Source organism: Acromyrmex echinatior, chromosome 7 (assembly GCF_024713525.1).
Source record: "Acromyrmex echinatior isolate Ae372 chromosome 7, ASM2471352v2, whole genome shotgun sequence".
NCBI classification, from domain to species: Eukaryota; Metazoa; Arthropoda; class Insecta; order Hymenoptera; family Formicidae; genus Acromyrmex; species Acromyrmex echinatior.
The window spans coordinates 13179785-13200069 of NC_141858.1; the positions used below are offsets into that span (position 1 = coordinate 13179785).

General features: G+C 28.2%; 3 protein-coding genes across 5 annotated transcripts; all 3 read right to left on the reverse strand.

The window, feature by feature from the left end:
* Positions 1–1396: 1396 nt before the first annotated feature.
* On the reverse strand, positions 1397–3136 carry Fsn (F-box synaptic protein). 2 transcript variants are annotated; one of them, XM_011066520.2, is made up of 4 exons: positions 2723–3136; positions 2057–2330; positions 1690–1780; positions 1397–1513 (listed from the first exon to the last, which is right to left on the reverse strand). In XM_011066520.2, exons 1-4 carry the CDS (start codon positions 3025–3027, stop codon positions 1419–1421), a joined length of 765 nt encoding a protein of 254 aa, XP_011064822.1. In that variant the 5' UTR covers positions 3028–3136; the 3' UTR covers positions 1397–1418. The 2 variants fall into 2 exon arrangements, with proteins under 2 accessions (XP_011064822.1, XP_011064823.1); XM_011066521.2 differs by having other exon boundaries at positions 2057–2347; positions 2723–3057.
* A 111-nt stretch (positions 3137–3247) lies between these two features.
* LOC105152331 (spermine oxidase) lies at positions 3248–7707 on the reverse strand. Its single transcript, XM_011066545.2, has 7 exons — positions 7481–7707; positions 7120–7329; positions 6443–6793; positions 5795–5986; positions 4961–5286; positions 4598–4876; positions 3248–4228 (listed from the first exon to the last, which is right to left on the reverse strand). Exons 1-7 carry the CDS (start codon positions 7531–7533, stop codon positions 4056–4058), a joined length of 1584 nt encoding a protein of 527 aa, XP_011064847.2. The 5' UTR covers positions 7534–7707; the 3' UTR covers positions 3248–4055.
* A 2764-nt stretch (positions 7708–10471) lies between these two features.
* On the reverse strand, positions 10472–18662 carry LOC105152317 (aromatic-L-amino-acid decarboxylase). 2 transcript variants are annotated; one of them, XM_011066523.2, is made up of 9 exons: positions 18498–18662; positions 15539–15775; positions 14853–15086; positions 13959–14088; positions 13508–13768; positions 13156–13273; positions 12676–12766; positions 12325–12525; positions 10472–12062 (listed from the first exon to the last, which is right to left on the reverse strand). In XM_011066523.2, the coding sequence occupies exons 2-9, from the start codon at positions 15737–15739 to the stop codon at positions 11766–11768; spliced, it is 1533 nt and encodes a 510-aa protein (XP_011064825.1). In that variant the 5' UTR covers positions 15740–15775; positions 18498–18662; the 3' UTR covers positions 10472–11765. The 2 variants fall into 2 exon arrangements, with proteins under 2 accessions (XP_011064825.1, XP_011064826.1); XM_011066524.2 differs by lacking the exon at positions 18498–18662 and adding an exon at positions 17524–18070.
* Positions 18663–20285: the final 1623 nt, after the last annotated feature.

Consider the following 20285-nt stretch of genomic DNA (forward strand, 5'->3'; position numbering starts at 1 on the left):
GATTTAATCTTGTACAAAAAATAATGTAGCTATACTCAATGAACACTTGAAGTGAGACACCCTGTATACTATTACGTCAAGAATCGTTTTTAAAAACCATTTTTTGTTTGATTATAATACGAATAAAATATAATTTGTCGCATTCTTAATTTCTACATATAATATAATTACACTAAATCACAAGAAACAAGCAAATCGTATACATTAAGATTTACAAAAAACACAAGATTTTCTTATTATTTTTCCTTTGGCTGTATTATTTATGACATAAGTTAATAAATTATGTTATAAATTAATAAATTATATTAAAAATATGAGCATTCAGGGCTGTATTTAGATTTTCACCCGAGGTATCATTTTATCTTTGTTCATATCTTTGCTCATCGAATATTAACAATTCGAATTATATCAAATTATAAACAATAGATAACATGATACTGAAAAGCATTCGGGTGGGAATTTAAACGCACCACAGGAAGAATGTAACGAGTTCATTAATTCTAAGCAATAAAAAGTAATATTGTAACGAGTGTCCTGAGATTATTGCATACAATACAAAGAAACAAACGCAAACAAATCGAAAAATATTTAAATATTATTTAAATATTATACAATTGTTTAAAGACATTAAAATGGAATTCTTTTTGAAATAAACCTTTTTTGAAAATAAAATTAATTCTAGCAATAAAAAGTAATATTGTAACGAGTGTCCTGAGATTATTGCATACAATACAAAGAAACAAACGCAAACAAATCGAAAAATATTTAAATATTATTTAAATATTATACAATTGTTTAAAATGGAATTCTTTTTGAAATAAACCTTTTTTGAAAATAAAATTATTATACAATAAATAAACTATTATACAATAAATGTATAAAATATTACATATTTTTTCTTTATACAATTAAATAAAATTAAACAATAGAAATAAAAATAGTATTACATGGAAGCATTAAATATGTGACAAATTTATAATCTACAACATAATACATATACGTATGTGTGTAGATTCTCATAATTTTGTATGATAATATCTAACAAAAAATGTTAATAAAAATCAATAAAATAAATTTTATATTATTATACACATACATAATATATTTAACTAGTATCACTTAAAACTTCCATGTATAACACGTGCAATTGTATCAATCAAGCGACTGATTTAATTGGTCAAACTAAATGCATTGTAAATTTCGCCGTTAAATAAAATAAAATGTCTATTATTTACAATATTGACCAAGTAATCTACAGGCACACATTCTCTGTAAATATTATACAGTTTGTTATCGTGTGCTTTCTCTACTTAAACGTAGATAATGTTAGTATACTGCAGAGAACTTGGCATTAAGAATGCATTGTACAGCCTCAAACGAGCTTTTTGAGGATATGTTTTCTTTTTTAATGTAATGTGTTAGCCATCCAATGGAGGTCCTAAGTATACCATGGATACTTCTGTATTTCCATAAACCGCAGATACAGATGGATATAATCTTTTATCTGGTAACCCTGTTTATCAAAGTGATTCGTAAAATACATTCTTGTTTTAGTATTTCAAGGAATGATTTGAAAAATAGAAAAAGAAAACGATATATAATTGTCTCAAGCTTTAGATACTAATAATGATAATAGATAATAATAACATAAAAATGTGTGTATAAAGAAATATAGATAAAATGTCATACCTCTAAAAGCTACACCCAGAAATTCGTAATTCTTCTCGAAAGATAAGGTATTATCATCACAATCCAAAATTACTCTAATCCTTTCCCCAACCTGTAAATGAAAATTAAATCAAATGTTAGAAATATTTTTAAACGAGTCACGACAAATATCTATGAATAAATGTAAAAATAAAAAATATATTAGGTGTTGGAATTAATTCGTAGCGTTTTTTAATGAAAGAATGTTATTTATTTCACATGAGCATTAAAAAATACATTAATGAAAGTACTTCCCATCACTTGTAAAACGCTACGAATTAATTCCAACACTTAATATGTCCAAAGTGATTCGGTTATAATCAAGTACAATTCATGACAAACTTAATACCTGATATTTTGGAGCATTGTTGAGTAAAGGATAATTTCCTTGTGGATCTCCATTATGTAGCAAATGGTTGTCGACAAGGTTCCAACCCCAGGAATGTTCATCAGAGCCGAGCAATGCTACGTATCCATGACATAACAAGGGTGCTTCTTTAGTGGCTATTCCTATTACTGCTACTGTTCCTAATGGTCCTTCCCAGATTACTTCCCAAGCGTGACGCCCATGTCGAAAGCCTATTTTGCCTCTACACGCGTCTGTACTCTGGGCTACTGGATTTCTGCAATGATATGGTAACTGATGCGAGACATTTTGGATATTGTATTTGTCAGATTACTTCATGTTTCTATTATATCATCATAATTTTCACTAATTGCTTAAGAAATTCCATTGTTTATGTACATTCTTCTAGAGATCAATTACAATTTAGTTCAACTGTAGCTCCTTCAAGCATCTAAAAAAAAAACATCCTCCAATTACAAAAAAAGTCATGAATCTTTTTCTCTGTAGCCTTGTCTGTTACATCAATTGACAGCTGGTTTTACAACAGAAAACAACATTATAACCAGTGAAGATTGCTCTCGAAATATATTTATGTTAAAAAAGTACAAACGGAGTCTTCGTTTTCGACGAGCATAACGCGTGGGAGGGACAACATCGTCGCACACCAACCTGTGCAAGGTGAATCCGTTGGGTTTTATGTAAATGTTTCGCGAGCAATCGTTCGGATTCCACGCATGATAGAACGCACGCAGTTTCGACTTGTACGTAGGCACAGACGACAACAAGTCGGAGCTGAGGGCTTCCTGGGCAAGCTTTCTTATGCAGTGCATCCGCCACACATCGTTGTTCTCGTCGTTGAGAAACCGGTACCATCGTTTGCACACCAGTGAGCAGTTTCTTAGCGTGTGCAGGTCCAGATACGAGAATATCACCTCTAAAACATGATCAGACGCCCGCAATGCTATATCGTCCATTTTGCCGGGTCTGTCTTGAGAGGAACGAGCGTAAACATATGCGGCACAGAAACACTGTCCGTACGTCACAAACTATGCGCATGTTAGACGGGTACGGGCATTGACGTTCATCGGCGCAGCCCGATTCTAGAGAATGTATCCGAGATATTATCGGGTATCCCACATTCTCAATTTCACACTTTTATGCATTTCAGGATGAATTCAGGACAACTTTGACGGAGTTCCAATTAATTAAAAGTCTACATGAACTAGAAGAATGACACTGAATTTATTTCAGATATTTATTATCAGATAATGTTGTTATATTATCGTGCAAGGTACAATTAAAACAATTAATATTCAATATAATTAACCTTCCATATGGATCATGTGAAATTTTACATCTTCCGTCAATAATTTAGATCTTTGAGCTTTAATGCAGATTTTTATATTCCTGACTTTGATTATTAAAATATATAATAATTACTTTTTAATCGATCGCGTTATTATGTATTGATTGTTGGCCACAAAAATTGCGAGTTATAGTTATTATTGCAGAATCAATTTTTTTTTTAGCAGAAGATAAAAAAATTTGAGAAAATTCTTGCATATCTATACGATGTTTTGCTATCATATAAGTCCAGTAAGTATTCAATTATTATACTTTTCGATCGATCGCGTTATTATGCATTGCGTGCCACAAAGTGGTTGCGCAAAAAGAAATACATATTTTGAGACGACATTAGAGATCGAGTTAATTAGAATTATTCTTAAAGTTTATTTTTAGCAGTAATTTCAATTTCTGGTCAGAAAATATTTAAACGTATCTATAATAGAACTACAATAATGTAATATTAAATTAATATTTATTATTCTATTTATTATTTTATATATCTTTTCTCTTCGAATAAGGCCATTTATATGATCAAAAACAATTTATCTATACGGAAAATTATACAAAATTTATAAAATGTATAATATATGTATATGTTACATAACAAAAATCGCACACTTTCAATCACTTTCTTCATATTTCCGGATAGCCGCGATCACGATTTAACGAGCACTTTTTTGGGAGGACCTTCATATCGTTTTGTTAACTGAATTATTCTTTCCGCCTCACGAATACCGCTGAGCCTTGCACCATGCACTGTGCTGTAATGCCCAGGTACGGTAGCTTCGCCCGCGAATAAAAGTATGGGAGGTATCGCTTCGCGAGAGTCTAGAAACCATGACATATGTTGAAAAAATGCTCAAACTGTTATTAATGGAATTATAATAATGTCTGATAAAACTGTTCGAGCTGTAACTGTTAATAGTTATCTGACGTTTTTTATTTTTATATTAAAGATTTTATTTTTATATTATTGAGGACTATATTTATAAGCCATCATGTGTAGCATCTCTGAATATTCAAAATTCAAAGTGAAGCTCTAGAAAGATTCAAGATATATATCCAAAAAAATATTCAAGTAGCAAAAGTGGTACGAAATGACGTCTTAATTGTCTTAATGACACCTCTAACAATAATAAAACGTTATTAAAACGTCACCTTACTATTTGAATATTCGTGAACAAAAGTTGGAAATACCTGGTAATGGACTAGCCAGATCACATTGATGACCAACGGTGCTGTCCATCGCCATGTAACTGTAGGCTCCAGCAAAGTATTGGTCCATGCACCACTTGCTCCTGAGGATGTTGGCTGGGTAAGGTAACGTCGGGTCGCCAGTAAACCGGCGTAGAACCGTCGTCATCGACTCTACCACCTCTTCATCAGAACATAGTTCCACGTCCATCGCTTCGCGCCCACATATACAAGCGCACAACACATGTTGAGAATTGGGCAACTCCTCCACACTTGCCACACCTAAATGTGAGCACTTTCGTTGACTCAGTTTTTTTTTTACATCGTAGTAATTATATTTTACATTGTAATATTATAAGTGACAACCTTTCACCCAATCGTATCTATCTGCTAGTTCTTCAGCGGACCAAGCCAACTTGATGGCACCCTCTCGCCAAACCCAGAATGGTCTCGCGTATTCCAAGAAGATTTTATTAACGTGTCCATACCCGAGTTTTCTGATTGCCTCCACTTTTTCAGCAGGTAATTCTGGTAAGAACAATTTCGTGTGCTGATTTTTTAGGACACCAAGTGAAATGGTTACAATCACATAATCAGTAGGAATCTCTTCGCCGTCGTTGCACTTCACGATAGCTCGTGGACACGCGTCATTCACTGTACCCCACCGAATGCAATTAACTGGTTTACAATACCTTAAATTAGGAAAATAAATGAGGAAAATACCGAAATTAAATGATTATTTGTAAATAGCATTTAACAAACAATTAAAATAGTTAAAGCTTAAAACTATTCGATTAAATAGAGAAAAAAAAGTATTTTTAAACATACGCAATCATTCCGGTTTAGACCGGGCTTTAAAAAATTTTTCTATAAAACTACAGCTTTATAAATTTATCTTTTAATTTATATTTTGTATATAATCGTCAAATTTATGACATCTGTATTCATAAAATTCAAAGTTCGTGTAACTTTCGTGTAATTCTTTCTTAATCCTACATTAGAGTGATTTTTATTAAAAATAAATTGATGAATGTAAAAATTTTTTTTAATTGTGAAACAATAATTTACTTTAAATAATGTGTATAAAGCATTTAGCGTACTTATAAGGTGTTTATATGAAGTAATGAAAATTAATATCGTTTAATTTGATTTCTTCGTGAAATAATGACGAAGTAAAAGATTAGACACTTTTGTACGAACCTGACGCAACCATTAGGTAGATCTCGAAGCAAGGGGGCTAGCACCCCAACATATCCCAAGGGTACTCTGATATTTCCACCAGGAATCTCGATGTAGCTGCCGAATTGGTCAGCTGAGACAAGCGAAAGGTCATCTCCGCATCGACATTTCATGCAATTTATCATACCGTACATCACCCTAGCGGCATCATATCTGTGAATCACGAATTATCCATATTTCTGATTATAGGCGATGAACGTAATTGAGTCGTAATTAGTTACAGCGATGTAATGGTTTTATTTTTGCAAACCGAATTAAATTTATAAAACAACGTTCCCCCAGTTATATAAAATATTCTCCTCTTCAATTATTTAAATATACATTACATTCATATTTTTTAAATATATATATTTGATTTTTTACCATTTATGAATAAATAATTATTTACGTATAATACATATAATCTTATCTTAATCGTATCTTTTTGTTTGAGTATTTAAATCTGCAAGTTATATCTACATAATATTTTCTAAATATTATATCCTAAAAAACAAATAAAAAATCATATATTTCTAATCAATGAGAAACTCCCACTCATTTGATGATCATCCAAGCAAATCCTTTACATCGCTGCCAATATGGCTTTGAAGTTGACCTGGGCAACTGTACCGTTGCTCCTCCGGGAAATTGTGGAGCTCCTGTTGAATTCTGACACCCATAAAATTCAGCAACGTACCGTGAGCACGACCACAGCCAAGAGAAAAGAGAGCCGCCGCCTGTTGCTCGATTTGCCGGAAGGCATGATACGCCGCGATGCTGATTGGGAAATCAATGGCTCTACCATCACTGGTACAGAAAAGTCCACGACTTGAATCTGTCCTGAAGAGCGGTGTCTTCAGTAGACCTTCCTGTGCCGCGAGAGTGAACACTGGGTTTGCCACGCTACCACCTTCAATCCATGAAGCACCCATTTCCGTCACCACATCGCCCAACCAGCAAGAGTGGATCCGTCCACCCGGTCTAGAATCAGAAATGCATTAATTATAGTTTATATAAAAGCAAAATTAAAAACGACGATATAAATCTATTACATTTTTCTGGATCAGGACTAATAAAATGACAAAACGTATTAAAATAACATTAAAATAACACAACTAAATTTTTAGCTGCAATATGTTATTTCAAGATATTGTAAGAGTTACTAAGATAATATAATATCCTATCACTTTAGTTTAATTTAATTAATGTTAAGATATGCCATACATCAGTATGTTGTTCTTATAATAAGGAATTTATTAAAATTAATTTTTAAATTTTAATGTTAACTTTGAATTTGTTTGAAGTACCTATCTGTGGCTTCTAGAACTGTAAGATTACGGAGGCCACATTGAACCAATCGATGTGCTGCCGATAATCCAGCCATGCCAGCTCCTATGATCACAATAGTTGGTTGTGGTTTGCTTGGATCTATCATACAAGGATCCAGCGATTCGAGGTTCGTCAACTTTGCACATTCTGATATATTTTTTTTATTTCCACCTTTATCTGAGAATAATCTGCAACACAGAAGATTATTTCATTCGATTACTTATGATTGCAAATAATGAAATCCAGTTTCATTAACAAATGCATCAATAATATGAAAAAATATCATTTTAGCAAAAGAACTGTGTAATCTCATTTGACGATTGATTAATTCCTGCATACCTTGTGAAAAATTGTAATAGTTTCCTAGATGATATCCTAGATTTGAAAAGCATTTCATTAGTTGTGTGGTATTAAAATCAATTAATTTATAAAAAAGAAGTTATTAATTGTGGAAATTTAGATGTATATAATTTAGACACGTTGCTATGAGAAGGACGTGTCATTTACAAACAAACAACTTCGATCATTTTCGACTTTCTATTGTCGTTTTGTTATCTTTTGCATTTATCGAGCGATGCATTACTTGTGATAATTTTAATTGTAATTTAAATTGGTAAAAGAATTTATAATTTGGTAAGCTTACAATATTATTAATAATTGGCAAATAATCAATTCACAGCTTTCCTACTTTAATAGAAAAAAATTCGAATAGTAATTAATATATAATTGAATATAGGTATATAATCAATTTGCAAACATTCTCGTTATTTCATAAAGAGTTCTTGTTGCGTTTCCAAAAAAACTTTAGGTAATTAACGTTCAAAGTGATAAAAGCAGAAATATAGAATTTTAGTTTTTGTTTAAAAATTTATAATTTGTGAAAAGTTAATATTAAATTGAGAACATAAGATGTAAATACGTATATAAATCAAAAAATTATATCTAATAGTTATAAGTAATTTAATAGTTATAAGTATAAGTTATAAGATTAATATACATTCTGTCATAAAAAATGTATGGTATTTATTACGCGGAAAATGCATAAACTCGATGTTAAAGCCGATCTACATAACACACAGAATGCAAAAATCTCGAAGCATATCATTTTTAAAATTAACGCATCGGATTGGCTGATGCAACAAACTTGCGATCTGCGACTCGCGATCTGCGTGTAGATCGGACTTAAGAATAGGTGCGTATAGTTCAAATTTTTTAACGCGTGAGGTCGCGCTGAAAACGCGGCCCTCTCGCCACCCTTCCGCCATTTTGACGCATTCATTTCATTTGCATGACGCAATGGACACGGAGCAGATTAGATACTCGTATATTCGGCATCGCGATTCATTAATTGATAAGGAAACTTATTTACAGTGATGGGTAAGATATTTTTAAAATGTATTTAGGTACAGATACTTGAAAAGTGTCTTCAGATACATATATCATATACTTTTAAATTATATTTTATATTTTAGTATAATAACGGTAATAAAAATAAGAATACGTTTCACTCACTTAACGTTTGCAACGCTCACAAGCATCATTTTACCCTTTTTACAATATTATTAAATATTAAACAAGAGAAAATATATCAATAATTGACATTTTTTTTAATTGAAAGATATGTATATCATATTTATTAACAATCTTTTTGGTTGCGGTTGCTCGTGTAAATTAAACAAGCAGTACTAAGGCCCGGTTGCACCAACGTTACTTTGATTTTAAGCGAAACTTAAAACTTTCTCTATCTCGTTTTAAAACCGAAAAGAGATAGGGAACACAGAGAGTTTTAAGCCTCACTTAAAATTAAAGTAACGTTGGTGCAACTGGGCTTAAACAGATTAAACTTTGCAATTGCTGTGCTCAATAAGAATCGTTACGTAATAATCATTTGTTGATAATTATATTCACATATTTCACATTGTATCGTGACAAAATTGTATTATATGCACATAATGTTTTGTGTGTAATTCTACATCACAAATAAATTTTGCATGTATTCTTGTTGTATTATGTTATATTTGTAATTTTAATAATGCAATTTTTAATTTTAATAATTTAATTCTTGCGGTAATGTGTTACATATAATGTAAAATAAATTATATACAAAATAATGTAAATAATAAAAATGTGAAAGAATGTACCATAAAATGAGATAACTTTAGTCGAGACATTTTTTGTTCAAATTTTGAAAAATGTCTATAGGCAGCATGCATATTCGAAATCAAAACGTCTTTAAGGCCCATTTTTACAATATATAGTTACCTAAAGATTAAAAGTTACTAACAGATTTTTCAATAAAATTCATTCATGAATTTCTTGGTTACCTTTAATCTTTAGCTAATCATATATTGTGAAATCGGACTTAAGACGTTTTTAAGATTTTTTATGTCTAGATTTTGACGTGTGTTGTTTAAGCTTTGTCAAAATTTGTGTCAAAGTTATCTCGATTTTAAGCCGAATTCCATTTTACAATATAATGTGTAAATAGATGCAACAAGCCTTAAATCTTAAGAAATTTATTAATCACAATCGATTGTAAAGAATATTCGACTATGATTAGTCAATTTTTAAGACTTACTGCACTTATTGCATTTTAGAACTGAAGAAAAGAGGACTTTAAAATCTAAAGATATTATTTTATTTATAAAGAAAATTGTAAAATCTAATTTAGATAAAATATACATAATAACTACAACGATATTTGGCAAAATATATACATATATTTCTAATTCAAATATAATTTGCAGAAATTTTTACTGTGTTTCCTTGTTCTGATGTCACAATTTGAGAATTTTCACTGATGGAAATTATATGAATGTCATAAAGAAACAATAACAGACGATTAAATGAGGAAGAGGAGATTACAGAAATATTGGGCAATGTCAGGAAATAATATGGTAAATACTTTATATATATATATATATATATATATATATATTTATTTATTAATAAGAGATTCTATTGATGTTACATAAAATAATTACTCATCAATCTTTGATAGAAAAGAAAACTATAATTAAATCCTTTTTCGCAGTTTTGTTATTTTTAGACAATTTGTTCAACAAAAACTATTTAAATTAATTTATCATAAATAGTTAAATTTCTATTCTGCTATAAAAGCATCAAATAAATAATATTAATATTAATCATTTCTTAATAAAAGATAATAAAGTTTTATTTGATATTATTATAAATGCGAGAGCATTTTTAATGCAATTTTAAATTATAATTTTTTGAATTGAGATATTATAATCTAAAGAAACGATGATTTTTATACGAAGATGCCTATCAATGATTAAATAATGGTCTAAAAAATATTTTAATCAAGACTTCAAGAAGCAAAATTAATTTTATTCTTAATAAATCGACGATATTTTTTGCCAACTAATCGTTCGAGTTAAGCGAATCTTACACAGATTTCTATAACTAGCTGCTCACTTTATGATTATTTTGTATATGATAGTAAGAGATAAATGTGTTTTTCAAGCTGTCCTTGTTTGTCAACATTTATGCATATACATATATGCATACTGTGGTGTGTACGTGCGTGCGTGTGTGCATGTGTGCGTGCATAAATAGGTATCTAAAAAATAAGAGCCTCTATCGGAATATTGCTTAACATGGCAGTGAAGTAAGCAGTTATAGAAACTTGTTGTCTTATATTCTTATTTATAGATACACTAGATTTTTAGTTTTCAAACGAGATCAAGATTGTTGTGATGCAATTTTTTGCAAAATTATTTGCAAAAATATTGATGATTGATTATATGATCTTATAATTTGACGTGGCCAGCGCGCGCATTTCTATGGTAACGTAAATACGATGATAATCGTATTTCAAAGGGCATATAATACATGCGTTTTTTTTTGTAATTGTATTGTTTCTTTGTAATGTAAATGTTACTTGAGATATAAACCTACAAGCAAAAAATATAGCGCAGAATTCTTTCATACATATATCTGATTTTTAAAATCTGAATTAAAAATTCTAATTTTACCAAAGATTGATAATAGCAACAAAAGCACCACTTGAAGCTACAAATGCTTTAAGGCATTATTTGATTGGTCAATTAATAACATTCTTTCTTCTGGTTCGTCAATCAAATGCTTTGAAGAATTTGTAGAATTAATGCCCGTTTCTACTAATGTAGATTAACTTTATAATCTCGATCCAACTTACTCTTCATCTTTTTCTAATTCTTTGAACTATAAAAAAAGATGAAGAATTAATTGAACTCAGATTATAAAACTAAACTGCATTGGTAGAAACGGGCGTAAGTGGACCGCACATTCAAAAACTGATTTCCTCTACAGTTTCACATTCTACAAATATCTACATTGAATATATAAGTGCACTCTTTATCATGACAATTATACACGTATATAAAATAAGTAAAATGCTAAAATGTAAAATATATAATGAAGAACCGCCAATAGAAATATTAAAAAATAATAATCAATCTTTAGATATTACACGCTATTAAGATACTACGTAATTGATATAGATTCTGCATAATTAAGACATAAAAATTCTTAATTTACTATTAAGAATTTGTGAAGCCATAAAAAATAATAATACATAATATAATTAATCGATCGCGAAATTTTATGGAGGAAAGATTAGTTATGATATTTTTTGCATATTTTTCTTTGACTCTAAGTTTAAACTTTCTATTCTTGTTGCAATATCATCCGATTTTATGCCATTCTTAACCGATTCTTTATTAAATTTTGTTCGCAAAATTTCTGTCGTCTGACTGCGTATTTCATTCCATGAGGTAGCAATGTCTTCTTCCCGACATAATCGGCTGCAAACGACGAATCTAGCAACAAGTTTATGATGATGCGTGCCAGCGATGAGATAAACTTTTTTCCTAGCCTGCAGACGATCTAAGAGTTCCTTTGTTAAACTGTTATCACCCTGAAAAAAGAAATAATTTTGGAAATATAGAAATATTCGAAATAACATGATTAATTTATAATTAAAGATGTATCACTAATCAGAAAGAGATTCGAATATTAAAAATTAAACATACATGATTAATTAATTATTCGAGTTAAATAGAAATAAATTTATTTAATTAAGATAGAAATTTACAAAAAAAAAAGAAATTATCTATTATTAAAGCTAATTTTTAATTTGTAAACTTGAAAAAGAACTTGCAGAAAAAAAATATGTGTACCTTGATACGAAAGCAGACAAGACCTAAAATGACTTCAGTGGTTATTTCAAACCTATCGTCCGATCTGACGTATGTTTCGAAAAGATGCGCTAGTTTTACGTGATTTCTAATATACTCCTGAAGACCTTGTACTCCATAAATGCGCATGACAAACCACAATTTTAAAGAACGAAAACGTCGGCCCAACGGTATCTGCCAGTTCTGTATACGAAAAATTTAAGAAAAATTAAGAACATTTTTAGTTACATACATCTAATGATACTTTAATATTTTTAATTACATTTTTAATTTATTAAAAAGTCTATTAAAACAAGGATATTATGCTAGTAAAAAAAATGTATAAAGTCTTACTCTGTAATCTGGTACCAATCCTTCTTTATCATGTGATAGATATATTCTGTTAACACTGAATGTTTCTACAAGGCGTCTTGAGTCTTTTACCCTAAAAGTAAGAATACACACAAATATAGTTTATATAAATATTAATATTATTCTATAAAATATTACCGTAATTTCTATTTATAAATTTTTATTTTACGTAAGTAAACTTATTTTTATTTAATACGATAGCTTGTTTAAATTTTATTTTCTTAAATTTTCATATAATAATTTAAATTAAATATTTTATAAATTACCTAAATTCTATATCTATTATGTAAATTTTTTTATTAGAAAGAGTATACAAAAGACACATTTAAAAGTTAAAATTAGTATTTATATATTTTTTACATGAGAAATATGGCAAGAAAAAAGACAAATTTACTTAAATAATTTGATTAAATTATTTTTATTTGTAATATTACTAGTGTTAGCAATATTATTGATACATACCACATTACCGAAGCATCAAAATTCGTAAGCAACCATTTATGCACGTTTACATTAAAAGAATCCACATACTGAATGCCAGACATCAAATATCTAAATTCCGGACAAATAAATGCTGCACCTAAATCAATATTATTATATTAATTAAATAAATGAAATAAATTTTGTTATTATATTATATAAATATGAATAACACACACTGCAAACTTAGCCGATAATTAATTAAATAATACAAGTCCAATATTTCTTATGAATTTTAATTTGATTGACGTAATACATTGTAACAAAAAAATATATAAGACGAAAAGATAAAGTTAAAATAAGCTAATAAAAAAAGAGATAAATGATTATCTACCCGCGTAAGCTGCGTCAATGTGCAACCACATATCATATTCTTTGCATATTAGTCCTATCTCCTCCATATTGTCGAAGGCACAGGTACTAGTAGTTCCTAAAGTAGCGACGACGTAACACGGTATAAGGCCTTTCTCCATATCTTCCTGCATCGCTTTTTTTAAAGTTTCTCCGCGCAGAGAGCACTTATCATCCACTGGCAGCAACCTCATTGGCATTGATCCTAGAATTCCTGCCTTCTCTACTGAAGAATTAGATTGATCTAAATGTGTAAAAAAAAAACATATTTATACAAATATTCGACATAGGATTGGTAGAAACATAATCTGTACACTTAATCTGTAGGACATAAATCAATATAATACGCGAATTTATATTAGACTTACAATATTATATTATGTAACACGTACATTTTTGTATCTCAAAATTCTTTTATTTTCATTAATACTTACTGGAAGTATATGCGACTAGTTTAGCTCTGATGCGATCCTCATCTAGTTCTGGATGAAGTTGTTTCATTCGACGCACTGTGCGATCTTTCGCAGCTAATAAACATATGAATGTACATTCACTGGCAGATCCCTGAAATTAATGAGACGAATTAATGAGATGAATTAAAATATGATTAAATTTTTGAATATTAACGTATACAATATTAAATATATTGAAACATATTAGTAGTACACATAGTAGTAGTAATTTATGTATAATAATATGTTGATAAGATTAAGATATACAAAGTAAGATTAAATTGAAAATACGTGTATACAAAAATTTAATTAAAATATATGTGTATATAATAATTTTTTGGTGAGATTACATAACATATAAGAAATATAATGTTAAAATGTTACAAATTTTATTTATAAAAAAAATTTTATTTATAAATTATGATTTGAAATATAATTTATTGATAGATAGATAGGTACTTTATTGATTTCTCAAAAGGTTACAAGCAACTTGTGTTTCACAATAACATTTTTTATATCTATTATTAAAATATTGTGAATATTTATTTAAAAATAGATAGATTTTTATAAATAGATTTTTTTATAGAAATAGATATAAATAGAATTTTTTCTTATAGTAGAGTTGAACATTATTATCTTTTTCACGGTATATTAATAAAAATTAATACGTTGATTTAAAGATATATATATATATATATGATTCTCGCTGCATGAGAGGTCCCGTTTGTCCGTCATTTTTGCTATAATTTTCGAAAACTCCGAAAATGTATAGTTTCGCATTAGATTGAAAATATATTGCAATTCTATGCATTTTGTTGAAAAAAGTTGCAGAATCTATCATTACGTATAAGTAATCATATGTATAATTGTTATTACCTGGATGATTCCACCACCTGTTCCATTGCTACTATGCAAAAACTCGCTAGGAAGTCCTAACATCTGCCCAAGCCAATTGCATGTAATGACTTCGAGCTCGGTACAAGCTGGAGATGCTATCCAGCTGAAACCGATACACCCAATCGCGCTGCTCACAATATCAGCGACGAGTGAAGGAAAAGAATTACCCGATGGGAAATATGCATGAAAGTATGGCGAGCTCCAATGTGTCACCTGCACATATTGATGAAAATGATAAAATTTATCTTTTTTTCTTTAAAATATAAAATATGAAGGGATTTTTTTCTATAAATTTAGAGAAAATTTATTTAATACCGCAAAATAAATTATAAAGTGAAAAGACAAATTGCAAAAGAAGCAATAAAAATAAAAGTATTAGTTTTTATGTAGTACAAAATAATAGTATTTATTCTTTATTTATTAAATTTTATTTTTTTCTAATTATAGTACTTTTAATAGGTATATTATTTCTAATTATATATATATTTTTAAAAAATTAATTTTTTTCTCTTTATTTATCTGGAATATCTGGGTAGATTACATTTTTATTAATTTTAATACAACTCTATTAAACATTAAAATTTACAATTACAAGTTTTTATGCGATATATATATATAATAATATTTTATAATAAAAAAAAATTTTTAAAGAATTAAAAATTTACCCCTGGCATAATATATTTTTCCACATCTTTGAGAACTTCTTGCCATTTTTCCGATTTTTGCGGTGCTTCTTTTGGAAGTAACTTGCTGAGATAACCCGGCTCCACATCCGGCAATACGTTTCTACTTCTCACAGTATCAGTATAATCCGCAACGTAGTCTATAGTGGCTTTGGCAAATTGTACGAATTCTGATGTGTCCATATTTTCTAAATTCAAGAGTACGCGACGCCAATCGCGCTGTAATCAACGAGTTGAAAAATCCGTTTTAATTAATATTCATAATATGAAAATAATGAAGGGATATTGAAATACGGCTTTGAATTTGACGTCATTAAAGTTAAAATTATGTAGTAAATCGCTACCTTGCGAACGATTTTTATATAACTATACCGTCACATAATGCTATAAATTTTATAATACATTGAGAAAAAAATGCTGTTGATTCAATTAAAGTCTATATTACGGACTGTCACTAACATAAGTAATTAATTCATGTATATTTTTATTGACATAAAGGCATAAATTATTTCAATAATCAAAACGTTTATGTCAATAAAAATATACATGAATTAATTACTTATGTTAGTGACAGTCAGTAATATAAACTTTAATTGAATCAACATTTTCTTCTCAGTATAATAATAAGTTTTATTATCAAGATTATTTTATCTTGACCTAAATTTCATTCACTTAATGATTCTACTTAGAAAGAGCTAGTGCGGAAATGCTTGGTAGCAAAACTTTGTTAAATATCAATGATCCTGGAATTAAATAACATTTAATTAATCATCCTGAAATTAAATAACATTTCGTTATTTTTAACACGTTTACTGCCCATCTGAAAAGATCTCTGGGAATTAAGCCAATTTCAAAAATTATTTACCGTCTGCAATAAAAACTAAGTTCAAAAAATGCGAACCAAAATTGAATAATACAAAATGATGTCTTTGTACCACAACTGTATAGTTTCACATTTGAAGCCCAATTGGCTTGCTCACTATAACTAAATTTACTAAAACGTGAAAACTGTTGAAATAATAAATTTATCGTGTTGTGTTATGTGCTATGTCACGTTTTTAGTATATTCTCCACATTTTTTTCTAAACATTTTTTCTAAAAATCTTGTTTCCTGTTACTTATCTTATTTGCTTTCACCTATCGTTTTTAGTCCTTTTTTCAATTCTTAAGCCTCTTGATTATTCAGTCTTATAGATATCTTATGACTTATCCCTAAACGATTCGTAAGTTATCGACTCTCACACATCTCAATTTTTTTCACTCCCATCACGCATGTTTTTGATATTCGAAAATGTCATGTTATTGTTAAAATTTATCGGAATTTCCACCTCTTTTATCGTAGTGAAGATCCCTCTAGTTCTCTGATCGAGTCAGTCTGTTTTCATAAGCTGCTAATAATATATCTCCGATTTAGTCTATAAGCTTGCCTGTCTCATCGTTGAATAAAGTTCAGTCAGAAGACAATTGTCGAACTTTTTTAATACTTTACATATTACAGTGTGTCTTGCTCGTAACAGCTAATCATGAGCAGCAAACGTATTACTAATGTATATTAATAAAACGTAATCAATATATAAAACGTAAATCAATTTCTGTGATTGAATTGCTTGATTTTGAAGTAAATAACGTCTATATTAATATAATATATGCACAAATAATAAATTAAATTTGAGTCAATATATTTTATATATTTTCTTAAATTGCTTAAAACCAGTATTGCTTTAATTAGTTAAATGATTAGTTAACGACATAATGAGTGTGGAAATAATGGTGAACTATAAAAATTATTAAAAATAACTCAAATTAAGTATAATTTGATGTTATGAATTTAATAGTGAAGAAAAAAATTTTGCGTACAAAATGTGAGAGTTTCCCAATAAAATCTTATATTTTTCTTTCTATTTTCAAGATGAATATTTTTATTTCTAAGTATTATTTCCATTCACGATCCATTATGGAAGTCGTACCTGTACGGTCTACGCGTCACGTGTTGCACAGAACAGGGTAAATTCACTATGTAAACACCATAAATATCATAAAGTAGCAATCTTTCACTAGATCCGAGATTTGTATCTCGCTGTCACCATCGGACACAATAGAGACAAAAATTTAACTGATCAATCTGTACGACTCGAGATAAACGTACGAGTTGATGGATGATTCGGAAGTGTTTTCGGTTGAATACCGTTCTCTAACGTTAAATACCGCCACCCAAAAAAACTTTCACTTGCTTTCTCTGTAATCATACCAAATTTGCCGAACGAAGAAAGCAATTCTTCTTTAGTGTTCCGAAAATGTTCTTCCGCTTCAACTGATTTTTTTTTTAATTAAAACAATGTCAATTCTTCAAATGGCTCTCAATTCTTTAATTCTTTAATTCTAATTGGACGGTACATAAGAGCAATAGTAGTTCATAATAGTTATATTTATAAATTTCCAGTTTAGTTATATTAATTAAATGTGTACTACTGATATTCATTATAACGAGTTTTTTTTATATAGACTTTATATTCTTCATTCAATTAAAAATATTCTTTTTGTGGAAAATTATATAATTTTATATCTATGTAATAATTTTAAATATCTAATTAATCGAGAAGAAACATATCAAGAAAATAAGAATCAGCTAAATGAAATGCATGCATTAATAAAAAAATTAAATTTCATTAATATATCCAGCAATTAAATATTTGTCAAAACAATGTGTCTCTCAAAACAAAATATTAAGGATTTAGATATGTTTAATATAAATTCGGAGGTACTATAAATTAGATATAAATAAAATGTGTCAATACAAAATTTACAATACATTACTATATGAACATAACCAAAATTGTAACATTCTTTCATTTCCAGAAGATGCACGGAAAGAATTTTTTTACTTCCGAAAATTAGCTTGTATCATCTCGATGTATTTTCTTGTGATTGTATATTTTTATACCTTTTTGTTTATATTTTTCAAAGCAATAAAAGTAGACTGCTGTATAGTAGAAGAAACTTTGCCTCACTATGCAATGTGAACTATTCGAGCAACTCTATAATTTATATATCCTCAGTTGATAACACGTAAACCTAATGAAATATGTTTATTGAAAGTTTGTATAAGTATGTTCATTGAAAGTTTATATAAGAAGTTTGCTCAAGTGTTAAGTAAATGTTTCATTGAGCTTTAAAATATTTATTGAATTATTTATGAGATGGAAATTTAAACATTTGCATATTTTTTTTCTATTTCCGTTCTTTTTTTGCAAGCAATTAAAAATGACAATTTTCGAATTATGTTATAATAAATGAGAAAAATATTAAAAAATCAAAGAGCAATTTTAATTTTGTTATTATTGTATGTATACATATATATTATACGCATTGTAATAAACATTTTTATATTTAACACTATAAGATTGAAAATTTATTCGCAATGTATTTAAAATCTTATTGGTTTGAAATTTTATGAAAATTTTTTACAATATCAATCAAAATATAAAAATGTTTTGTAATATTAATTAAAAGTATCAACTGAATAATTAATTAAAATAATTGATATTAGCCAGAAATAGCTTATATCAGCTAATTAAAAAAATATCAGTCACCAGTTAATAACATTTAAAGATTTGAATAGCAAATAAAAAATTATATAACTTTTAAATCAATAAAAAAATTTGTGCTTAAATTTTATATACATACTTAAAAATAATAATAGAAAGATAATAATAGAACAACCAGTGAAATTTTTGTTAAATTCTTAATATTTAAAAAATAGATACTAAAAAACATTCTTAAAAATAATTTGCATTTGTTTCTGATGTATTTTGATGTCATTACGTGTATTTACATGCATTTTACTAGAATTTTACTAAAATATAACATTTTACTAAAAATTAACTTAATTATTATTACATTTTGTTTTATTATGACAATATTTATAAATTTTATATATTTATAGAGAATTCATCCTACAAAAATTAGTGTTTTTTTCTAAAATAAACTAAATAATTAATAAATAGTATTTGTTTTTTACCGAGCTCATATGATATCAGCGTGCTTTATAACATGCTAAATTGTGTTTTATAAATATTGAAACTATATAAATAATACAATATCAAGGTGAGAGTATTAATTGTACTAGTTTACAATAAAAAACTTACTTCAAACTCTGGACTAGTTTTATATATATTTTGAAATACTGAAAACAATGTTGCAAGCCAAAAAATTCCAGCACGTCAGGTTTCTAAGGTAGGTTTAAGGTTTATTGCCCAAAATATAATTTTTTTGACGATAATTTTGTTAATGATTTGACATTTTTTTGTAAAAATAGTTAACATTATCTTAAAAATCTAATTAAAAGTCATAAATATATTGTTTATTCTATATAAAATGCTTTATAAAATGCTTTTTCTTTATTTCAATTTTTTTTTAGTTATATGAAGGATTTAAATATAAGGCTTTTCTAAGATAGTAAAAATTTTCCGTTCATAACAATGAAGTCATACACAATTTCTAATTTGTAATTATCAATATACATTCACAAATACAACTTTTGTTTGAAACATTTTTTTTTCTAGAAAACCGTTTTTTAAATATTCGACGTAGAGAATTAAAATGAGACTTCGTATACATATGTATTATATACATATGCATATTCTCAACGTATGCATATTTATGAGGATAAATTACATTATGTATCAATGGTCAAACTAATAATTATAAGTGACTTTATTTATCGGCGATA

Excerpts from the sequence above, each read along its gene's own strand:
- Fsn (XM_011066520.2), bottom strand. The coding sequence starts at position 3,027 with ATGGACGATATAGCATTGCGGGCGTCTGATCATGTTTTAGAGGTGATA. Across the intron at positions 2,331-2,722 it reads AACGGATTCACCTTGCACAG|AAATCCAGTAGCCCAGAGTA; the intron begins GTTGGTGTGCGA and ends ATATCATTGCAG. Across the intron at positions 1,514-1,689 it reads TCTGGGTGTAGCTTTTAGAG|GGTTACCAGATAAAAGATTA; the intron begins GTATGACATTTT and ends TTTGATAAACAG.
- LOC105152331 (XM_011066545.2), bottom strand. The coding sequence starts at position 7,533 with ATGCTTTTCAAATCTAGGATATCATCTAGGAAACTATTACAATTTTTC. Across the intron at positions 7,330-7,480 it reads CTATTACAATTTTTCACAAG|ATTATTCTCAGATAAAGGTG; the intron begins GTATGCAGGAAT and ends TCTGTGTTGCAG. Across the intron at positions 5,287-5,794 it reads CTACCTAATGGTTGCGTCAG|GTATTGTAAACCAGTTAATT; the intron begins GTTCGTACAAAA and ends TCCTAATTTAAG.
- LOC105152317 (XM_011066523.2), bottom strand. The coding sequence starts at position 15,739 with ATGGACACATCAGAATTCGTACAATTTGCCAAAGCCACTATAGACTAC. Across the intron at positions 13,274-13,507 it reads CATTGACGCAGCTTACGCGG|GTGCAGCATTTATTTGTCCG; the intron begins GTAGATAATCAT and ends ATATTGATTTAG. Across the intron at positions 12,767-13,155 it reads TTTGATGCTTCGGTAATGTG|GGTAAAAGACTCAAGACGCC; the intron begins GTATGTATCAAT and ends TCTTACTTTTAG.